This window comes from Amblyomma mixtum, chromosome 5, assembly GCF_055824585.1.
Source record: "Amblyomma mixtum isolate Tamu chromosome 5, ASM5582458v1, whole genome shotgun sequence".
In the NCBI taxonomy this organism is placed as follows: domain Eukaryota; kingdom Metazoa; phylum Arthropoda; class Arachnida; order Ixodida; family Ixodidae; genus Amblyomma; species Amblyomma mixtum.
Window position 1 is genome coordinate 79,494,732 of NC_143016.1, and position 20,838 is coordinate 79,515,569.

Sequence of the window (20,838 nt, forward strand, 5' to 3'; positions counted from 1 at the left end):
ACAAGCTCACATCTCTAAAAAGGCTCAAACAATACTCTTTACACTCACATCAGGCTATACCTGTAATCCTCCTTCCCAACTACCACTTACACGATAAGCCTGGAGCATTGCCTTTTACAGTTTCCTGTGGCACTGTCTTCCAGGAAGTGGAGCAGTGACCGCCATGCATTCAAAACTGATTTTCGCAGGACGCCGCCGTAAGAGTACTTTGTGCTGAAATCCAAGGTTTGACGAAATCTCGTCTGGTCGGGTGAAAACATGTTAAAAATAAAGAGGCACCGACCAAAAAGGTGTAGTCAATATGACAGACGTTTCGGCTTCCACACGGAAGCCTTGTTCACTCGTGAACAAGGCTTCCGTGTGGAAGCCGAAACGTCTGTCATATTGACTACACCTTTTTGGTCGGTGCCTCTTTATTTTTAACAGTACTGTGTGCTCCGTCTGTGAAAGAGCATCAATTCCGGTGAGAGCACAGCAAGCAAAAACAGTCGCGAAAGAAGGGAACCCAAGTTCGAGCGAAGATTGTTTGTGGTGTCTCTTTCTTCTGTGCTTTCATCTGTTTCGCATTGTACCACCCACAATGAAATTTTACCAACCCAGCAAGCTATCCATCTTTCTCCACATCAAAAACAGCGTATGTTTCCTCCCTTTCAGCCACAAAATGAAGCGAGTGCTCTGTTGTTCCTTCTGCGACTACCAATGCGGACCCCTCAACGTCCAACGTCAACGTCGCTGAGAACATCTTAGTTACAGAAATGTCATATACACGCACGGATTGCGCACTCAACTGTGTTAAAACAGCGAATTTTATTATTACACTAATTTAAGGTCAGTTTTGCTCGACGTCGTTTTAAAACAGAGTAATCAAGTCGTTACTGAGCGCGACCAATGGTATTTTTAAGTATAAGAACAAATGCCGTTCACTCATTCATGCACTTTTCGTTGCGTGGCTAAGCAAGACCCAGTTGTCGCAGGCAAACACGCTAGCAGCTACGCCTCACGAATTGTGATTCGGCATCGCAGAATCACGTGACTTCCGGGCCGCTCCCTGAATTTCATATCACACATCAGTACAGATGCGGCATATCAAACTTCACATCGTTCATAAAGCTTGCACTCACGCCGTGGATAGACGGTTCACAAGCGCAATTATGGGCAGCCTCTTCTGTACATGCTGCCGTTAGTTTTTAAAAAAAAGGGTAAAAAAACTTTCGCGCTTGTCGCACCAAACAACCAGTTCTGCTGCTCCATGCTGAGTCGAGAATCCCGTTCGCCGATCCCCCGAAGCACATTCCAGCGTCTTCCAAAGCGACGCCGACGCTCTCCTGCAGCAGCAACAACCACACCAACGTGAAGGGGGCGAGAGGGTAGCCAGAACGAAGCTACGGCTTTTGCGACGCCGCTGGAGCCGCGCTGAATAGCGCGAGTCGGGGAGCGGGGAAAAATGTTCCCTCGTAATCGGATTCCACTCGTCGTAAACGGCATCATTTTTTGATCAACGTACCACCGGCACTATTGCCTCGGTTGGCACAGGCTTGGACGCGCTGCGAGGCGACACGATGCACCGAATGCTCGGCGGAGGCGCTTTCTGGTCGCAATAACACTGGGCGAGACTTTCTGACACGTGTGCGCTGTGCCAGCAGCATTGTTACTCTTGCTCCGCTTCTTGTTCGCTTTTTTTTGTAGCATATTTTCGGATTTCATATTCGTTTCTTGATTTATTTTGCTCCCCGATATAATACAGCATACAACACTCCAGCATAGAGTGAGTGCCTGTAAGAAACAAGGTACGGAGCCCATATTGGGCACGGGTATGTCGATACAGGTAGCTGGTTCTTCTCCGTAGGTAATGTCGCTCAGCATGACATTTTTCACATAAGCCGGACAGTTTGCGCGTGTCATCTGCGGGCAATGCAGAGAGACTGGAATGATGGTAAGCTAGAGCGGCTGCAATGTGTCGTTAGTTATGTCACACGTTCTCGAACCAATTTTGAAAATGGAATCATTGTAAGGTACTTTGATCGAAATATTCCATCCGTCTGATATGTAAGAAATCTCTCTTTGAAAGTGTTTCCATCGATCGCATCGAGCAGTTGAGGCTACCATAAAAAAGCAAAGGGGAACGCTTTTGACGACAGCAAAAACGCTAACAGAAAAAAAAGTACAAGACTGCCGTCAAATAACCTCCGGGTATATTGATTATTATATTGAAATCTTACATTATATGAAAAAAATGCGCTCATAAACGGTTTCCCGCTCAGAAATGTTTTTGTCTGGAATTATTGTGTAAGAAAAATAAATCAAATAAATCAAATAAATAAACCAAAGCGCGAAATGAACTCTGATCAGGTCAGTCACATTCACTGTAAAGTTTAATGTCACCCTTCCTGCTGCATTTCATATGCTGCACCAATTTGTGTACAACCATATGCAAGGTCGCATTCGAGAAAACATCTTCCGTTACTCAACGTTCTGCGCAGCGTCCATCTAACGCGTGGTACTCTATCCGGGATTGTTCGCAGTTGGCGAAACAGAGCAAAGGAGACATCGACGACAAACGTCGTGGCACGTTCTGTTGTTTCCTTGGTTCTTATCTTTTCTGTGGTGCCTTGTCGACCATCGTAGTGTGGTGAATTGCGCCCAACTTGCAGCACGAGAGAGTAACCACGGAATTCAGCCGGAGAACAATGTTCGAGGTACGTTTATTTACAAACACATAACGTGAAGTGTAAGGCAACAATGTTGAGGCAACAGTTATATCCATTGTTCTATCGTTTAACAGTAGAAGCTCTAAGGAGAAGCGCTCCATACAAGGTAACTCGCATACAATATCCTTTTCAAGGGCTTTGATCATGTCACGTGCGAGCAAGACATTTTACTTTCACTCACTCACAAACACTGTGATGGGGCCACCGTCACTATCCTAAACCTTCTGAAACGTTTAACTGTGAAACAAATGGTATATGTCACCGCGTACTTCATTAACAGTTCCGCAAAATCTTCACAGTAGAGCTCCGAAACTGTCTTGGGTCACACGCTACGGGACCTGGTAAATTTTGAAATCCATTTTGTTTCAGTGAGGGACAAGCGCCATGAATAAAACTAAACTTAAGGAGAAAACACTGAAAACATCGGCATTTTGGCAGCATGATAGCTTTAATCTTCTTATTTTGGGCTATAAAATAAGCCACATAGCGTACCCTTTTAAGTTAACGTGCTCCGCTGGGTTAGACATAATTCTAGCGAGCATACACCGGATGCCTCAGAATGCCTAGTACGCAAATATTTCCTGTGTGTTTACATTGATCAGATATGCGCGGAACTCTTCTTCGCCAATTATTCGTTAGAATTCTAGGAGTGCGCGGTAATAGGCGACTCCAATGACGCCAAGCGTCGGGAAATAATGTTTCCCCCAATGGCACGTTTTCCCCTCTGGAAGTCCGCGATATTCAAAAGTGCCAATTCACGGTCTCGTCTACTGGGCTCTTTTCACTTGAGAACAAATCTTCGCAGTATGTTCAGTTGGCGCACGCACTCACTAAGCTCGATCGCAGACACAGGAAGCTTCGTCTAGGCGCACACACGGTCCCTGTTTGGCTTGGCTTCACTTGCACACGCTGTCGTCTGCCCTGCACTGACCGTCCGGATCGGAGAGAAACAACACACCGGTCTGGCAGACACACAGCTGAAACACGTTCTTGTAAGGGCTTCCCGACAGCGCTGGCAGCGGTGTCTTCAGGTTCTGGAACACTATGCGCTCGGAGTCCAGGAAGATCTGCGAATAAATTCCACAGCCGGGGAAACAATGCTGTTACTCGCTAAATAAGCCTAGCACGAGTGCCTTAAAGATATTGTTTTATGGAAGATTAGAATCACGCCCCCATTTTGTGTCACTGCCTGACAAGGAACACAGGGAGGCCACCTTTTTTACGCCATCTTGTTCGCTCCGTCACTGTGGGAACATGGAGGAAAACCTTAATGCTATTAAGTAAAACACAGCTAACATCACAGCTCATCTTATTTAGCGCCTAAAGGGCAAGACACTGCCCGTGTTTTTCTTCTTTATGCTATCGTGTCCTTTCACGCTAAATTACATGACTGATTTCAGGCCGCTAACTAGCCTAGCTGCTAACTATTTTTGAAAACACAGATACTTGAGTTTCAGGAACAGCCATCTGCCACAACATAGCTTATGGGACGCAAATAAAATTAAAAAACGCAAATGCGCAATTTCGAGGCGTGTCTATGCTATAACACACATTAAAGGGTCACTGCAAAGGAAGATTCGAAGGTTGCCTTTATGAATCCTTCTACTGAGGAAGAGGATACTTGCACTGAACGTGGTAATTTTACAAGTTATAAAAGGTCAAAACAATGAAACGCAGGAACTGGCAACATCGGGCAGACGCTGCCGGAGGAGGTTTTCACTGAATCTTTCTTGTTAAGCAGTAACTTAGTCGTAAGCAACTTAGCCGTAGTATCTTTATTTCGCTGATGCCTGAGTGCAGGTTATGCCACAATTCATTTACAAACCCAAATTACATCATTTTTTAGGTATGAACGTCAATGATTTTGATCGCGGGGCGGAGTGGAAAAAAAATGTGCAATTTTTAAACCAAGTTTTTTAAGCAATAAATTTGTCTTTCACTGAAGAACGCACATCAACATAGTAACAAACAGCCGCAGAGTTTATTTTTACTAATAACAACAACTTGATTGAGCTTTCCCCAGTGTCCCTTCAGATGGTCATTTTTGTGGACATTTACAACCCACTTCGACCTCGGAAAAAATTAATATAGGGAAGTAATGACAATTCCCCTCGGAAGCTTGGTCAACACGGGCTACAACGAAGCTACGGCTATAACGAATTATTCGCCGGGCCCCTTCAACTTCGTTATAAAGAGGCTCAACTAAACTTACTAAGTTAAATGTAGACCGTACCTACCTCTCCTTGCCTGGACTGGAGTGTAAGGTTCCGGTGACAAGCGACGCTGATGTCTCCGGCTTTAGATTCTACCAGAACGCCCTGCGGTGCTTCCACCTTGAGTCTTCGAGTCGGCGACTCAAGCCTGTAAAAGATGCGTTACCGAGTACGAAATTTCACACCGCCTCTTTTCGTAATGTTATATCGAACTATGCGGTTTGCTGCACCACACGTACTACCTAGTCCTATTTGAACGCTTTCCCTTAAGGCGTTAAATGCACTCTTGGCGTTTTGTGCTAAATGAAAACCGCAGCCGCGCTGCCTTGAGTGCGTTGCCCTTTAGTCGAGATTCGCAGAAGTTTAGAAGGAAACCCGGCGGCTCATACTGCTATGTTCTATGCACTTCGGTTAGTTATCCACTCCAGTACTCCAGTTGGTAAAATAATTGGATTTTAGAAATAATTTATAAAATCGGTTTGTAGTCGTTTGTGGTTTGTTCTCTGTCAGGAACGTTTTTGTACTCACTTTAGTTGCTTGAACGTCTCGGAACGAACTAGCGGTGTCTGCACCGACCCGTCGAACCTTACACCTCCAGGACCTGCAAGGCAAAACATAGCAAAAATTTAGGCTGCATGGAAGGGCTAATACGTGTACAACGGTAGCTTTGCCTGTGAAGGGCATGTACGCTAATTAATTTCAGCTACTTTCTCGGGGAACATCCTCTTTCTTTTTAAAAAGCGTACAGTGCAAATCATATGCTTCAAGCGCGGTTTGTTTCATTCACCAGCGTAAGAAACAAAAAAGTTCTTTTTAAAGTTAAGAACTGCTGGGCCATTTCATGTCGAAAGTTAAAATACGTCTCCGGCGTGCGCACATCATGTTCCTGCTGCTATTAAAGGGCTTCGTGTCTGTCCAACTGGCCTATCTTATAAAGCTAGTATTTTTGCACTCAGCTTTCAGCTTTCAAACAATCCTTGAGACAGCTCAGAGACGTCACGGGAACAGGAGTAAAGATGAAAGCTTTTTTGTAAGCCTCTCACTAAAGGATTACTGACATGTACCGTGTACAGCATCTGCTAAATTTTCTCTTTATGCTCCTGCCAGCTTCTGACCGAACCTTCTGACATGAAAAGCATCACGGCTGCGATTCTGGCCTCACGTATGACGTAACTAGTGAACGAGCGAAGTCGCAAGGGCCACAGCTTTAAGCAAGTGGAAGCAGGGCTCTTGGAATGACAACAATTAACCGTAAAAAATCGACCTGAAAAGGAAAAAATTGCGCTGTTCTGGGTTTTATTGAATTACTTCTATTATTTGGGATTTTTTTCGACTGACGAAGGAAGGGGCAGATGTCGGGTTTTCAGCAGAACGAGCTCCTTACGCTATAGCGAAAAACAATTTGCAGAGACACCTATTACATTATGTGTTGGCAATGCGGTACCTTTAGCGGCTGTTGAACTGTTGATGCCTTTACCAGAAGTGTCGTCACTTGATGTCTACTGACGTCGCTTTCCTTCAGCCAATGGTAATGCTTCCGTTTGGTGACGTCATTTCCCTCCAGCTAATAAGGGAGTAATTACTCATTGGCATCCACCCGAGCGCAGCCATACGGCTACAAAGGAAAGCTATACAGCTTTCTCAGAAACTTCGTAGTTAAAGAAAAATTCGTCCTGGTCGGGGTCGTCGGGTACTCCAGCTAATGGGCAAATTGTATCACCTACGCTGCATTTCCACCCCATGCGGCTTCTAGTGAAAAGTTTCTTCCATAGCTTGGCTACTACGAAATCAAATCCGCCAGTGCTATTCCAGAGTATGCCTCAGTCCTCGTAAATCTTGCTGACCTGCTTCTCTCCCAAAATGTGCTTCTGAGGCCTACTAACGGTGTGTAGAAACAACTTTTTCTGTGCCGTGCAATACAGCACATGGTAAGACAACAAAGCATGCTGCGTGAGTACGATATATTTGCGGAGAGAGCAATGTGCTTAACATTTAGTGAGAATGCAGCTCACCAGTGACTTTGAGAGAATCTGCTGCTACCGTGACTTCGTCGTCGGCAGCACGAAACAGAAGCTTTCCTCTGGAGTCTCTAACTCGGAACTCCTCGGCGAATGCTTCGACGATTGAATTTCCTGCAATGATCACAGCAGTGCCGCGTTTCTGAGCGCCTGGTCTCCTGGCAGCTTTCACAACCCATCAAAATATTAACAACACGCCGACACGAGGCGGATACATGAGGACTGCTATTAAAGGAGCAGAGACAAGCCCGCCGTAATTCGGCTGTTCAACTATGAACATGACTTCTGGCATTATAGAGCTTTTCAGCATTATGGAATAGCAAATGAGGCAACGAAGCCAATGTCAGCAATATGTAATAGTAAATGAGGCAAAAAAAAAATCATCATTTGGAGAAAGCTAGTGTAACAGAGGCGTAATTGTCGGTTTAGGGCAACAGATAAGAGAACGATTTCATTTATTTCGCTTTGTAGATTTAGCCCACTGGGAATTAAAGATCCACAGGGCGTCATTGGCAGTATATTCAGGTCATGCATTTTAAAAGAGTGAAAATAGAAATGAAATCCTAAAAACACAATCTTCATGTGTGTTTTCAAGTTCACCATCTGTACGAAACACGTTGTTCTAAGTAAATATTTCTAGATTCAGGGCTGGTATTATCGAGCGCCAAGAGCAGTTAAAAATGCCTTACCTATAAAAAGCCTATTAGAAATTTGCCCTTTGTTGTTTCTGGCATTGAGCGTAATGTTCTTGGAAGACTCTATATTCAGAGGTTGTTCCTGGAAGAGAAGAAAAGAATCGTTTTTTTAATAAGAAATTACCAAGCATTTATGCCGTTATAAAGCATGAAACAACCAAATTCACCCCTAAAAATATATCAGGAATGACAACGAGAGGAAGAGGGATCAAATGGAACCACTGACTTATCTCCACAAGTTTATCTGTCTTTCTGTCATGTATTTCGTTCTTCTAACGTACGCACCGAACAACATTAGCGTGAAAGATTCTACCACAGCAGTCAGGCCGCATGTATAGCAATCAATCTCTTCACCCCAGAGTCCCTGTCAGGGAGCCCAGAAACTCCTCTGTCTGCACCCGTTTCCAAAAGCAGCGCTTGAGCGTGTGACCTAGTCACATTTTCGTCGGTAGGTAGGCTAACTAAGATCTCATGCATGTATAACTGGTCACGTCGCACGAAATGCCCCCAACAGTTTCGCGTTCACTCGTAGATTTGTTTCTTTTTGTCTTGCTTACTGCGGTCAGCACAAAACGTCCCCTTGGGCAATCGCCCGCAAATAAAAAGAAAGAAATACCCTTACCACTGACCAAATTTGACAGAATCACAAAAAAGCTCACACAGATCGAGAGTAGGACACGTGAGCTCGAGTTCTCGCCGGAGCCCATGCAGTAAAACATATTCAAGCAGTCCCTAACGGTCGTCGTTAGCAAACAGCGACTGCTACAGAGTGCCCCAGCGCACGGCCAGGTTAAGGGCTTAATGAAGCTTGCGAGAGGTGCCCCGTGTCGTAGGCTTAATGAGACCCACTGATTGCGTGCCAACCATTATTAACGCCGCCACCGGCCGCCGCACGGCGCCCTCTCCTCTCATGCCCTCCTCATCGCTCTCACCCTCGAACGGTGCTCGCGAACCCGCGTCGCAACGCTACAACAGGTAACCCGGGATGATCGCGCGCGGCATACCATTAACGCCTACGAGTCGAACCGTATGCGGTGGGCGCGAGGAGTGAGGTCGAGAGCGGGCCGCAGCGCCCCCCCGTTTCCGTTGCCCGACCTGTACATGCGTCGTCGACACGAGCGGTTGGCCTCCGTGGCGCGCTGGCGCGTGTCCGGGCTCGGCTGTGGTTCTTGTTAGAAAAGGCTGGAAAGCGGTTTGGACCCACTTCGACCTCTCCAGCATGCATGCCTCCTTCCTCTCCCCAGGGAAGTAAGTACGAGTGTTTTGGGGACCACGCAATCGCAGCGGCCAGCCGGGTCGAAGTTTGTGCGTGCAGGAGAAGGTTTAGTAGAGGGCGCTTCGAGCGAATGCGAACGCTAAGCAACGGTTCCGCTTCGTCGCGTTTTTACTGCGGTTGTTTGGCTCCGCTTCAAGCTCAAGAGCGGTAGCAAGGGTTTGGATGTAAGTGGAGAGGGTAGCGGTGTTTAGCCGAAATGAACGCTCAAGTGGATTCGGCGTTTTCCGGAAATCGAGTCTTCGTAGTAACAACCCTGGCTGCTGCTGTGAAGAGGGTACTTCTCTAGAAGTCGCTTTATAGGGCAACGTAATTAAGAGAATCTGCCAGTGCGCTGCCCGTTTGTGGTCCAATTTGTTTAATTTCTTCTTAACTGAGGTACAATTAAAGCGTGAATGTGGACAGAATTGAGCGAAGGGGCGGTTAAACATAAGAATCATTAACATTTCTATTGATAGCTACCCGCACAGAGCCACACGTGCTTGCGTCATCATGAATGTCTAATGTTCCCAGATCTTTCCACCAACCACCGCTAATCGCTGAAATTGACATTTTAATCTGTAAGCCCTCCACCGATCGACCTAGCAACTGATACGGAAGATGTTGGGAAACTCTCTGGCCCTTTCCTCGATGGCAAAGACTATGCAAACACGAAATCTCTCTCTCTGCGAAGGTAGAACGTTGAGACCTCACCCTCCTTGATCGTATCTGGGCAGCGTAGAGCGAATGCAGGAACTCGGCTTCTCCTTCGAGCCGTACACCACTTTCCACAATGCGTAGACGACCCATGCCGTCCTAAGAGGGGCAGAAAGGGTAAATTTATAGAAGGCAGGGGAACAGAGGCAGGACTCTACTAATTTCTCCTCATCGGGTATTGAAGTAAGGTGGCATATCTGAAGAAACAAATAGAAAATCTGCTTATTGCCCAAGTTTGCGTAGTTGCCGCTAATTCCTAACAAGAGATTATGATTTCCTTGTCTTTTTTTCCACATTATGATTCTGGTGATAGAGTTACGAAACCCCCGAGGTGATCGATTATGCAATCATTTATGCGATCTGAGTGATCCCAACTGGAATCAGTATTAGACTGTGCAACTGGAATGTTCACTGCCTGAACTGTTCTCTAGAATCGAATATTCGTCAGAAGCGCTATCCTGAGTGGAATAATAAACTGCTCTTTTACTGTTGTTTCGCTGTATCCATTGTTTAGCTTTTTACCAAAGGGAAGCGTGCACGAGTAATTAACGTAGCAGGATAAGCTCTTGGACAGTTACCAAGCCCACTCATCACTGACAGCCAACAACCATCGCTCTAAACAAACCAGAGTATCATTCAGTTCCCCAAAAGGGAAGTTCAAACTTGTCCGTCTACTGTTAACAAGAGTTGCTTTGACATGCTCGTCTTACCACCTCTGCATCGATGAATAACAGTTGCTGAGTATCTACTTCTATTCCTTCTGCTATATTCATCTCTTTCTCAATTCTAGTTAACTTCCGTTCAAAGTATAACAACCTCGAAATCTCTGCATGGTTGCCAGAAAACTTAAGCTCTACCCCGAAAGCAGTCGGGAAAATGAAATCCTTCTCTTTCATCCGTCCTTCCTCAAGGTGTTGCTCGTCGCGCTCTGTGTTCAAGGGCACACACAATTCCCTTGTAAACAAAGCAGTTATTCGTATCACAATGACTAACTAGGCAAAATACTGGCCTTTTATGAGCCACAGCAGCACCGTGAGCTACGAGGAACGCCGCAATGAAGGGCTGTGAATTAACTCAATTGCAATCAGTTGACTCAATCTTGATCAGATTTCAATACCACATTCGAAAACGGCTCACTCACCAGCGAGAAGTCGAGTACTCTGAGCACCCACACTGTCAGCGCCACATTCATGATGACCATGGCAAACAGGAGCGTGACCAACAGGTACAGGCATCGCTTACGCCACCCGTATATGCCCACCTGCGCGACGGGGGTAGGCAAATACAATACCAGTCTTCTTACCAACGCAAAAACATGCAAAGTGTTTACAAGCGCAGAAGTTTTGGCGAGTTAGTTCTTCGTGATTGGGGTAGTTACAGCGCGAAAAGGACAGCAAGGACACAAAACCAGACACACAAAGTGCAGTGTCCGGCGTTGTGACTATCCTTACGATATAATGTGTGCAAGCATCGGCTGCTGGAAACGTTTGACCTTGGCGACCTCCGTCATGATTCTGGCTGTCAGCTTGAAAACCCATGATTTGGTATGATTGTCTTGACCACAGTAACCAGACGCATATACACATGGCCGTAGCGTTAGGATCAAATCATTGCTCATGAAACCATTGCTCAAATTAGCTGCGGTTGAAAAGCGTAAAGCTGGCTATAAATGTCCTCTATGCGTTTTTACACGAATATTTGCTCGCCGAGGAAAGGAAAAATCAGCACAAACAGGAAGACAGCACTAGGACGTCGAAACGCAATCCGCCATCAACCAAAACAAAAGAGCTGGTTTGGATGACAAACGGGATTTCATTAGCAACGCGAATCGAACAGGGCGAGCATTAAAAAGAAAGAAAGAAGAAGAAGAAAAAAGAAAGAAGCAGTGGAAAGATAGAGAGGGGGAAAGAGAGGCGCCTTTGGAATTTCAGCTTTTCTTCAGTCGTTTGATATCGACCCTTGCGTAACTAAATTTGGTTATTCATAAAGTCGGCTTGTGCAAACCACTGCATTGTTCGATTGCGAATCAAGAACAAAGCCGACATTTTATCGTCTCTCTGTAGCTTGTAGTACAAGAGATGACTGCTCTGCTTTCTCAACCCGGCCGCTTGAAACAAAAAGAGAGAATAATTCAAATGTGGGCGCGACAGGAAATCGCTAATGTGAACAGGCGGGTAGCTCTATGGTGGCGGCACAAGAGCATAGATGTTGCATAAATTGTCGCCTTGTCTGCACGAAGGTAACTAATATCGCGTTGTGTTCCTTAACTAATGGCGCATATGTTCTGCTGTTAATCATGTCCTCAGATACCTGAAAATCAATTAGTGCACGTGCTTTACATGAATTCGAGGAACATAATTCATCGCGAAAGATCCTTTTCAAGGCATTTTGTCTGATTGTGCAAAATTTTAAATATGATTGAGAACAAACATGCCCTGAAACTAAAAAAAAAGAGAAAGAAAGTGCGGCTTACAGCAAAATAGGCGGAAAACAAAAATATTGGAAGCCAATAAATTCCTTCCAGAAGTTAGGCAGCCTATGTTGGCTCCGTCAGAAGTAAATCCAAAGTTTCTAAACTACTGTAAATCGAACGGTTTGCACTAATATTCACCCAAGACAAGATTCAATTAGGTTTCCCAGCAGTTCGACCATGAAGGAAATGGAGACAAAGTGCAGATGTCCAAAGTTTGTTTCGAAAAAAGCAAGTAGAAGGAATTGATTGTTTGGACGCGATGCGCATCGTTATCAGCTATCAGTTATCAGAGCGTTATTAGTTTAATTTTTAGTCACCAGTTTGTAAAAGGGCTTGGCTACAGCGTTCGGTCGCCATTTCGTGCACCTACATTAAACATGAAAACAGAAAACCTCGGCAAAATTGCTTTTGTAGGCGAAATTTGCACTCGAAAGATAGCTGTGTAGTCAGTGAGCTTTGTTTTGTAGCTTAAATTGCGAGAATGCGTCAGGGCGTGTTATTCTTTACTCTACCTGCTTGGTCATGCAGCAATTTATTAGGATATGGGTTCAGAATGCGCACGACTCATTAACAGAGTCACAGGAAGGCAGCTACGTCACTTTGCATTTCTTCAAAACTTTATTTAGCGACTTATTTTTACCTTTGGGGCTTGAATTTTTAAAGTCATGCATTCGCTCTAATACCGCCTGCTTTACGTAATCTCTTAGCGAAGTTCGTCTACCAGGTAGAATTGAAATTTTGCGCAGAATAATGCAGCCACTGATTGTTTATCATGGGAGAAAACTGTCTGCACACCCCACCTGACCATTGCCCATGCGCAGCAGGCGTCCTTCAGGCCCGGCATACGCCTGCGCTAGCACGCCTACACTATACTAAAATTGTCAAATAAAAAGTTGCGCACAGCCGAGACAGAGCGTGCCTTCGCAATGCTGAACAGTGAGAGTTTTAGCACTACGTTACACTACACCGCTACCACAGCCAAACCTGGCCCACACCTGGCTCATTGATGCCTTCTGCGCATGCGCTGTTGGTGGTTGACGGCAGCGGCATACGGGAGTGCTGTAGGGTAACCCTATGCTAAAACTCTGTGAAGTCTGGCCACGAGTGCGAGAATACCTGCTGCTTGTGGAGGAAGGCGGCTGCGGCGGCGTCCTCGTCGTGGCAGGCGACCAGGTCCTCGGCCACGACGGCGTCGACGAAGACGGACGGGCGGCGCTGGTCCCAGGCCGAAGGACGCCGCGGCCCTTCCCACACCGAGGACCGCCGGGAGCCGGTGCCCCCCGCCGGCGTCACCGTCAGCGAAGGCACCAGGGGACCCGCCGCCACGCCCGACGCCCCGGACGCCATGCTGAACTCGACTCACCTGCTGCTGCTATCGGCCAGAGAAGGCAAGAGGAAAGAGGAGAAGAAACAAGCTTCATCATCTCAAAAGAGATACTCAATACCTTACAGTGTTAGCGCTGCGAACTGGACCTCCACAGAACAAGAAACACTGCTGACATGTGCTCTTAGAGTGCCTAATTTTCTCACCAAACTATGCTCATGTTATAACGCAGTGTACATAATGACGCTCTCACGTAACAGTGACGCAGGATCTCACGTAGTCAGCGCAGCTGTGCAGAGTACGAATATGACAAGGTGACCACCTTTTTTCTTTGAGAAAGCGCTCACCATCTATTCACTGACAATAGAGCATCGCCGAATCTATAGAGTAACAAAGACATGAGCGTGACAGGTGACATGACGCACATGAATAAAGGGTGAAGATCCCGTTTGTAGTCAAACTAAGAAAGCAACTTAAAGCGGTTCGGAAACAACGCAAGTAAAATTGTCAATCAGGATACGATTTTGAAATTGTCAGTCTGGCTCTTTTCACAGGATGAATGAATGAATGAATGAATGAATGAATGAATGAATGAATGAATGAATGAATGAATGAATGAATGAATGAATGAATGAATGAATGAATGAATGAATGAATGAATGAATGAATGAATGAGAAGCCAGATATTGTATTCGGTGAATAGGCAAGTACATCACACCAGAGAGAGAAAGTAGCTCCCATCTTGTGTATTCAGAATACCCCAAAGTGCCACATTACGACGGCATTGGATGAGAGGACGGTGGACGGACATAGGCCGCCTATCATAAGAGCAGGATACACTAATAACTTAGGAGGAGATAATAAATGGCCGGACAGCAGGTGTGATCAAATCAACACAATGAAAACATTACAACAGACAATCACCACAATGCAATAAAAAAATGATCAGAAAACGCAAATGTGCAGAATTTTTTCAAAACTACAAAAACAGGGCATAAATGTAATTAAGTGGTGATAAGTGAGTGTACACGCTCTTTAAACTTGGTTGGGTTAGATTTTGGTAAATTGCAGATGCATAACTTTCCATTTTGTTATTCTACGTGGCGCTAAAGATATTGCATAGTGGAATGAGTGGCACTTTAAGCGCTTAGTTTTATGAATGGCCATGGTGTACAAGATGACTAATGGTGAATAAAAGAAGTCATCATGAACGGGAAGATGTTGATATAGTCTATGGAAAAGTGATCAACGGGCAATTTTGTGGCGTTAGGCAAAGCTGCTTAACTAAGCTTCACCCTTTAATGCTATGACGCTAGTGTCTGGTGAGTAACCTGAAAATATTAATTGAGGAGCACTGTTTTGAAAGACTTCGATGTTAGTGATGATGTAATCTTATTTGTAATTCTAAATGTTGTACGCATATTCAAGTATAGGGGAGATTAATGCAATGTATGCAATTTTGTTTTATTTTTACATGCAAGTGAACTCTTTTAAATTGTGTTAAGAATTCAGAATTTGCAGTTATAATATGTAAAAGATAGCACTTGTCTTTATTGTTGACCATTTTTAATCAAGTCGGAGAGATTATTAATTAATAAAGCATTTCCGTATTTCCTTTGCACCTGAACTGCAGTTTGTTGTTATTTTATCTCATGTCTCAATAAAAACTGAAACAGTGGTTATCACACCAAAACTAGGCTGCGGTCGAAATGGAAACGGGCGAAACGAAAATATTTTCGTTGCAAAAAAGAAACAATACAAGTCAAAATATGCTTTCAGCCTGTTTCAATTGCTGGCGCCTGACACGCTAAAAACCGTATATGCAATTCAACGCTACGTCGTTCATAATGAAGCCCCATTCAAAAGAAATATGTTCCTGACAGTTAATGCATAGGTTGAGCGGAATATAGATGAGTTCAATTAACTGTGTTTTTAGAGAAAACAGGATGACGGATAATTAAACTTGCCTCTCATTTGCCTCTTTTTTTTTTCAGACAGCCTGAAAAGGCAACATAATTGATTGCACTCCAGTCCACGTGCCACCCTACCTTGATATATAAAGCGATATTATAAAAATTATTCATTGCTTAAAAGAATCGCCCCGTACTTTCACTGGATAGGTGTATATCAAATATCGTTCGCGCACTGAGATGAGTGCAAGAAATGAATGAGAAAGCTGCCTTCCCACCGTGACTAATGGAACGGCACAAATTGCACTGTCTACTCATTCCTCGGGAAGCACACATGATGAAACGCAGTGAATTTTCCGCGGTGAATTTTCTGTAGTGAATTTTCCCGCCAATCTCTTGAGAGGTTTTCCGAGCCAAATAATTGGAAGGGACGCTTAAGCTCCCCTTTAAGGGTATGACGCGATATGACGCGATAACGTAGAGGGTTAGTTCCCATATACCCCGAAGTTCATCCTCTGCTTTACACTCATAACTCCCTGGGAGTACTGCTGCTACTGAAATTTTTAGACAGTCTATAGACTGTCCATAGACGTTTGTCTATAAAGTCTATAGACTTTATACAGGCAAACCCTATATAATACTCCATAGACAATACAAACCCCATGGGCAGTCTATAGACTGTTTATAGATTTATGGCCATACACATTTCGCGGACTTTTGTCTATAGCAAGTCTATAGATTATGAATAGACAAAAGTAAATATCTATATGGGGGTAATAGAGTCTGTAAAAAGTTTATACAGAGTTTATAGACCATTTTTTAAGGGTCATAGCCCGCCCTGCACAGGTGGGCAGGTGCGCCCACCTGTGCGCCTTGTGAGGCCCAGGGTGCTCTTCCTGAGCAGCCAATCATTCATTTAACTGCCACCTGCCACGGTGGGCAGTTTGATCGCTATCTGTTGATCAGGTTGTGGTGACGCCGCTAGACCACGTGACCCAGGTGGCCCACCTGCCTCTTAGGTCGCTCTCTGGGCACCACCTATCAGATCCATGCTCGTGATTTTTCACTCACAACGGCGGCGCGGACAACCCACACACCGGATTTTCTGGTTAACGGGGCCTTTAACGCTATCCCAATAAAATTCTATTTTTGCTGGACCTCGCGCATTCCTGCGACATTGTAAACATAACAACATTCCTTTCTTGTATCGTTTCAAATACAGCGCTCTATACCGGCGCCATTTTTAATCATATACTAATCGGTGCAAGGCCTTCACGTAGAGCATTTGGGAGCCAGCGCCTGTTTTGTTGAGAAGATTCGTAAGTCGCTAACGCAGGGCGCTTCCACGCAGGTGGCGTCTGTAGCTACGTGTTTACTGTCGCCGGTGTACAACTGGCAGTGCTTGCGGTCATCACACGTGGGCCTGGTTTCGTATATTGCACGCTCTTTATGCTAGCTTAGGCAATCACTGGTATAAACCTGTAATCATTCTGTTTTGTTGAACATCGCACTCCGTTCTATACTCGCTCTGCTACCATAGTCCGTTGCCTGTACAGAAGTTAAATTGTTGCAGCCTGGCTGTACAGTCCAGAGTACGCCTGTAGATGCAGGGGCCAACGTAATCGCGTTTAAACCGAGTATAGTTGCAATGTTTGCATCGAGCTTTGCGCAGCGGATCGAGGAGTCTGTTTATTGGTTTATGGTTTTATGGGGGTTTAACGTCCCAAAGCGACCAAGGCTATGAGAGACGCCGTAGTGGAGGGCTCCGAGAATTTCGACCACCTGGGGTTCTTTAACGTGCACTGACATCGCACAGTACACGGGCCTCTCGAATTTCGGCTATAGAATTTCGCCTGCATCAAAATTTGATTGCCGTGGCCGGGATCGAACCCGCATCTTTCGGGTCAGCAGGCGAGCGCCAGAACCACTGAGCCACCACGGCGGACTGGAGTATCTTAATTGCCACGCAGCAGGGTGTTCGCGAGAACGGCATGAAGAATCGCTTCACTCTGTTGCAAGCAAGTTTTTAATGTTTCGTTTTCAGAATTTCCCTCTGCGGCCCTGGCTTCTCTTGGTTCAGCTGCACTGAAGTCATTAATTATTGGTCCGAGATATATAGTTTTGTCTGTTGTATCTCGCGGTTGTCATAAAGAAAGGTCATTTATAAAATAGCAGCATTCATTACACTGTGATATGATTGTCATCACAAGGAACATAAGACGCACATGTTACCAAGCATATTTTCCCTTTTCTCGCCTCCCACTGCTATTCCCAGCACAGTTAATATTTTAGCAGAACGTAGTTAAACGCGTCCTGAGCGTCTTGACAGGGTTAAGGCCTAAACCTTAATGGTGATTTCCGTTCTGTGATTTCGCAGCGAGGAGCCCTACGTAAATGGGAAGCACATGTAGCTTTGCCAGAGGATACGATTTCAAGTTTGAAATTGATATTTCCAAGTGTGCTGTATTATTTCGCCACAATGTAATTAAATGCGTTCAGAGCGCTCAAATTGCGATGAGGCCACAGCCTTTCTGACGGGTGTTCTCTTTATGCTTTCGAAACGTTACTCGAAAGAAATGTTCCCGACCGCGCGCACAATCTCAATTCGCAACAGAAACCCTATGCTCCGCTTTGCTTGAAATATATTTGGAAAGAAAGAAAAACCATCAGCTTGTATTGAGCAGAGAGGGGTAGAAAAATTAAGGACTCGTTATGACATACATATGAAGGAAGCCGACAGTCATTGAAACCAAGGAAAGCGTAGGAGACTGTCTTCTTTAGTTTTGTATTTGTGATGTTGATCAGTATAAAATTACTAGTCCTTTTTAACTGAGAGATAATTGATTGGAAAGAAGGAGAAGATAGAGCCTCATGCCACCGGTGGGACCCGGACCAATTTCCTTCCGCGTGTCTCGTACGGTGCTCTACAAATCAGCTATGGCGGCTGCCATCCAACCTTCTATATAAGGTTGTCCCTAACCTCGAGAATGTTCACAAGAGCGGCGGACTTCGAACGTTGCAGTACCTCATGTGTCCCATGCAACATGACCAAACGCTGAGGGTGGCAGCTGTGAGAGCACCTTCACATGCTACTTTTGCCATCAAGAGTGGAACCTCTGAGGCCCTCGTTAAGGTATTGGGCAGACAAGAGTAAGAAAACGAGGGGCTCGTTAAGACATACATATGAAGAAAGCCAACCATCCCTGAAACTGAGGGAAGCTTAGGGCCGTGTGCTGATCATTGGGAAAGTAGTAGTATAGTCTATATTGCACTAATTCAACATTCTACGTCCAAATCAATCATCTGTCAGGTAAGATATGGGTCCATTGCTACTTTCTCATTCGCCGGCACCTGAAGCAAAAAAAAAAATGAAGGAAAAACATTCCACTATGACTTTATTGGTTTCCGGGACTATCGGCCTCTTTCGTACGTACATCCTATTGTGAGCTAGTTTTCGCTTATGTGGAAACAGAGGGCTTTTAATTTCATGGATAAAGAAAGGGCATCAGGAAAAAGAGGTGACGATACGGACGCACAATAACGGATGTGACCCTACAAGCTACCAAAATAGTGAGTTTATAAATGTCTGTCTCAGTGACGAGCGCATCATCTACAGCCTCAATAAGGGATTACAATCGAGTCGACTCTTAACTGTAAAAACGCGTCCTCCAGCGCTAGGCATCTAGCCACTACAGCCACCTTGCAGCCGCTAAGTGGCTGCAGGTTGCTTCGCGCTGAGTTTCTTCTGTTGCATATTGGTTCACATGCGATGAAAGTGACTACCAGAGTGGTATTTCATTCCGATACCGGAGAGCGAGAAGATTCCTTTCAAAACTGGGCACCAGCAGGCACATCTATAACAGAAGCTTCATTCGAGATATTACGGCAACGTCCAGTTCACTCAGTATTCAATTGCGATGCAAATCTTTATTACAGGTGCCTTTGAGGAAGAGGCTCGCCTGGCTGACCAGAACCGTAACTTTTGGACCAGTTAGTGCATGGCTATAGCTGACGTTTACAACTTCATGGACGCGGTTGGCAATGACTAGTTTCGGAGCCGGTTCATGTTTCACGACGAGGTGTGAAGTCGCAAAGAGGCTGAGGCTGGAGATAATCCGCACTTCGCAAGAAATACGACACGGCTTAAAACACGCTCTTTTCTTATGCAACCGCCTTCCTGTTGCGCAGAATAGAAACTGTAGAGCACTCATATGAGCACTCACATATATCCACGGATGCGCATTTAATATATATACAGCTGAACATCGTTATAACAAAGTTGAAGGGGCTCGGCTATTACTTCGTTATAGCCGCAACTTTGTTATAGCCCGTATTGACCGACCTTCCAAGGGGAAGCGTCGTTGCTTCGTTATATCCATTATTTCGTCATAAACCACTTCATTATTACGAGGTTGGACTGTATACTGTTTAGGAGTGCGTACAGTGCGTTAAATGCTACAGTTAAAACACCTCAAGAAGTACCGTACTGTGGCTTGCCTCCAACAGTGAAAGAAACAATGAAATGTATAGCGATGAAACACCGCTGGCTTCACTCTGCCAACCGTGGTGCTCCCAGTGAAGCGATAAGGGCATACTTGGCCTTTTTGACGACTTTCCTGATGTCGTACAAGCGGGAACCCTGCCCTTACCAAGTAACTATAAATATACTACAACCCTATCTCAGAAGCATGGTGCTTTGCGTTAGACGAAAATGTGCTGTCTTCACGCCTGCCAGCAAAGCCACGTTGTGCGATAAAAGCCATAACGGGATGAGCCGACCCGCATGTGGACACGACGGGCGGAGGACTTCTGTGCGTCGATGAATCAGACCCCGCCGTAAAAGCATAAACCTCGGTACCTTCCTTACCTCGGGCCACGTTGTTACAGCCCTGTCCGAAAGAATGATACAGAGAAAGAGTCTTCGATGGGACAAAGAGCAAAGCTGTCACCACCTGAACGAGATTTACGGCACCAGTTTTCATTCCCCTTGGTCGTGCCCCCCCCCCCCCCCCCTTCCTCACTACGTTTTGTTGGTTGGGCTCATGGAACGCAAACCTTTCTGAGTGGTGGCGATACGGGATGTGGGCGCCTCTATCGGACGCGCCGTTAACGACAGTATACGATAACACATTTGTTTTCCAGTAAGGTCTTAGCGCGATCCAGCATACTGAAAGCAGCTCGCCAGCAAGCACTACACTGAACAAACTATTTATATAGATATGCTTGGCCTGTGTTCAACTTCTTTGCCCACTCCCCGTCACTGCACTTAGTGATGTCCAATAATTTCCAAACTCTCTCATCCGTCCGGAGTAAAACAGATAAATTCAGACATGTTGCTAAAAAATAATAACGAAACTGTAGTGATTTTCGGGATCGCTTCTGAGTTACCTGCGTATGTGACCGACCCAGCTATAAGCAAAGAATATGTCAATTTCTAGCCTACAGTGATGAGGTTACTCATTGATCGACATGAAGCGTGTGGAGTGTCCCAGGAGAACAAAATACAGTAAACACGGTCTCTTCACCGT

General features: G+C 45.3%; 1 protein-coding gene across 1 annotated transcript in view; it reads right to left on the reverse strand.

Annotated features, from left to right (window-relative positions):
• Positions 1–2,683: 2,683 nt before the first annotated feature.
• LOC149342772 (zeta-sarcoglycan-like) overlaps positions 2,684–20,838 on the reverse strand; it is a 49,398-nt gene continuing 31,243 nt past the window's right edge. The window contains exons 2-9 of the mRNA XM_089542232.1: positions 13,193–13,448; positions 10,745–10,864; positions 9,601–9,702; positions 7,629–7,716; positions 6,934–7,053; positions 5,450–5,522; positions 4,946–5,069; positions 2,684–3,775 (exon numbers count right to left, since the gene is read on the reverse strand). Of these exons, the coding sequence (XP_089398358.1) occupies positions 3,605–3,775; positions 4,946–5,069; positions 5,450–5,522; positions 6,934–7,053; positions 7,629–7,716; positions 9,601–9,702; positions 10,745–10,864; positions 13,193–13,423 (1,029 nt within the window). The 5' untranslated portion in view covers positions 13,424–13,448 and the 3' untranslated portion in view covers positions 2,684–3,604. The remainder of the gene's footprint in view (positions 3,776–4,945; positions 5,070–5,449; positions 5,523–6,933; positions 7,054–7,628; positions 7,717–9,600; positions 9,703–10,744; positions 10,865–13,192; positions 13,449–20,838) is intronic.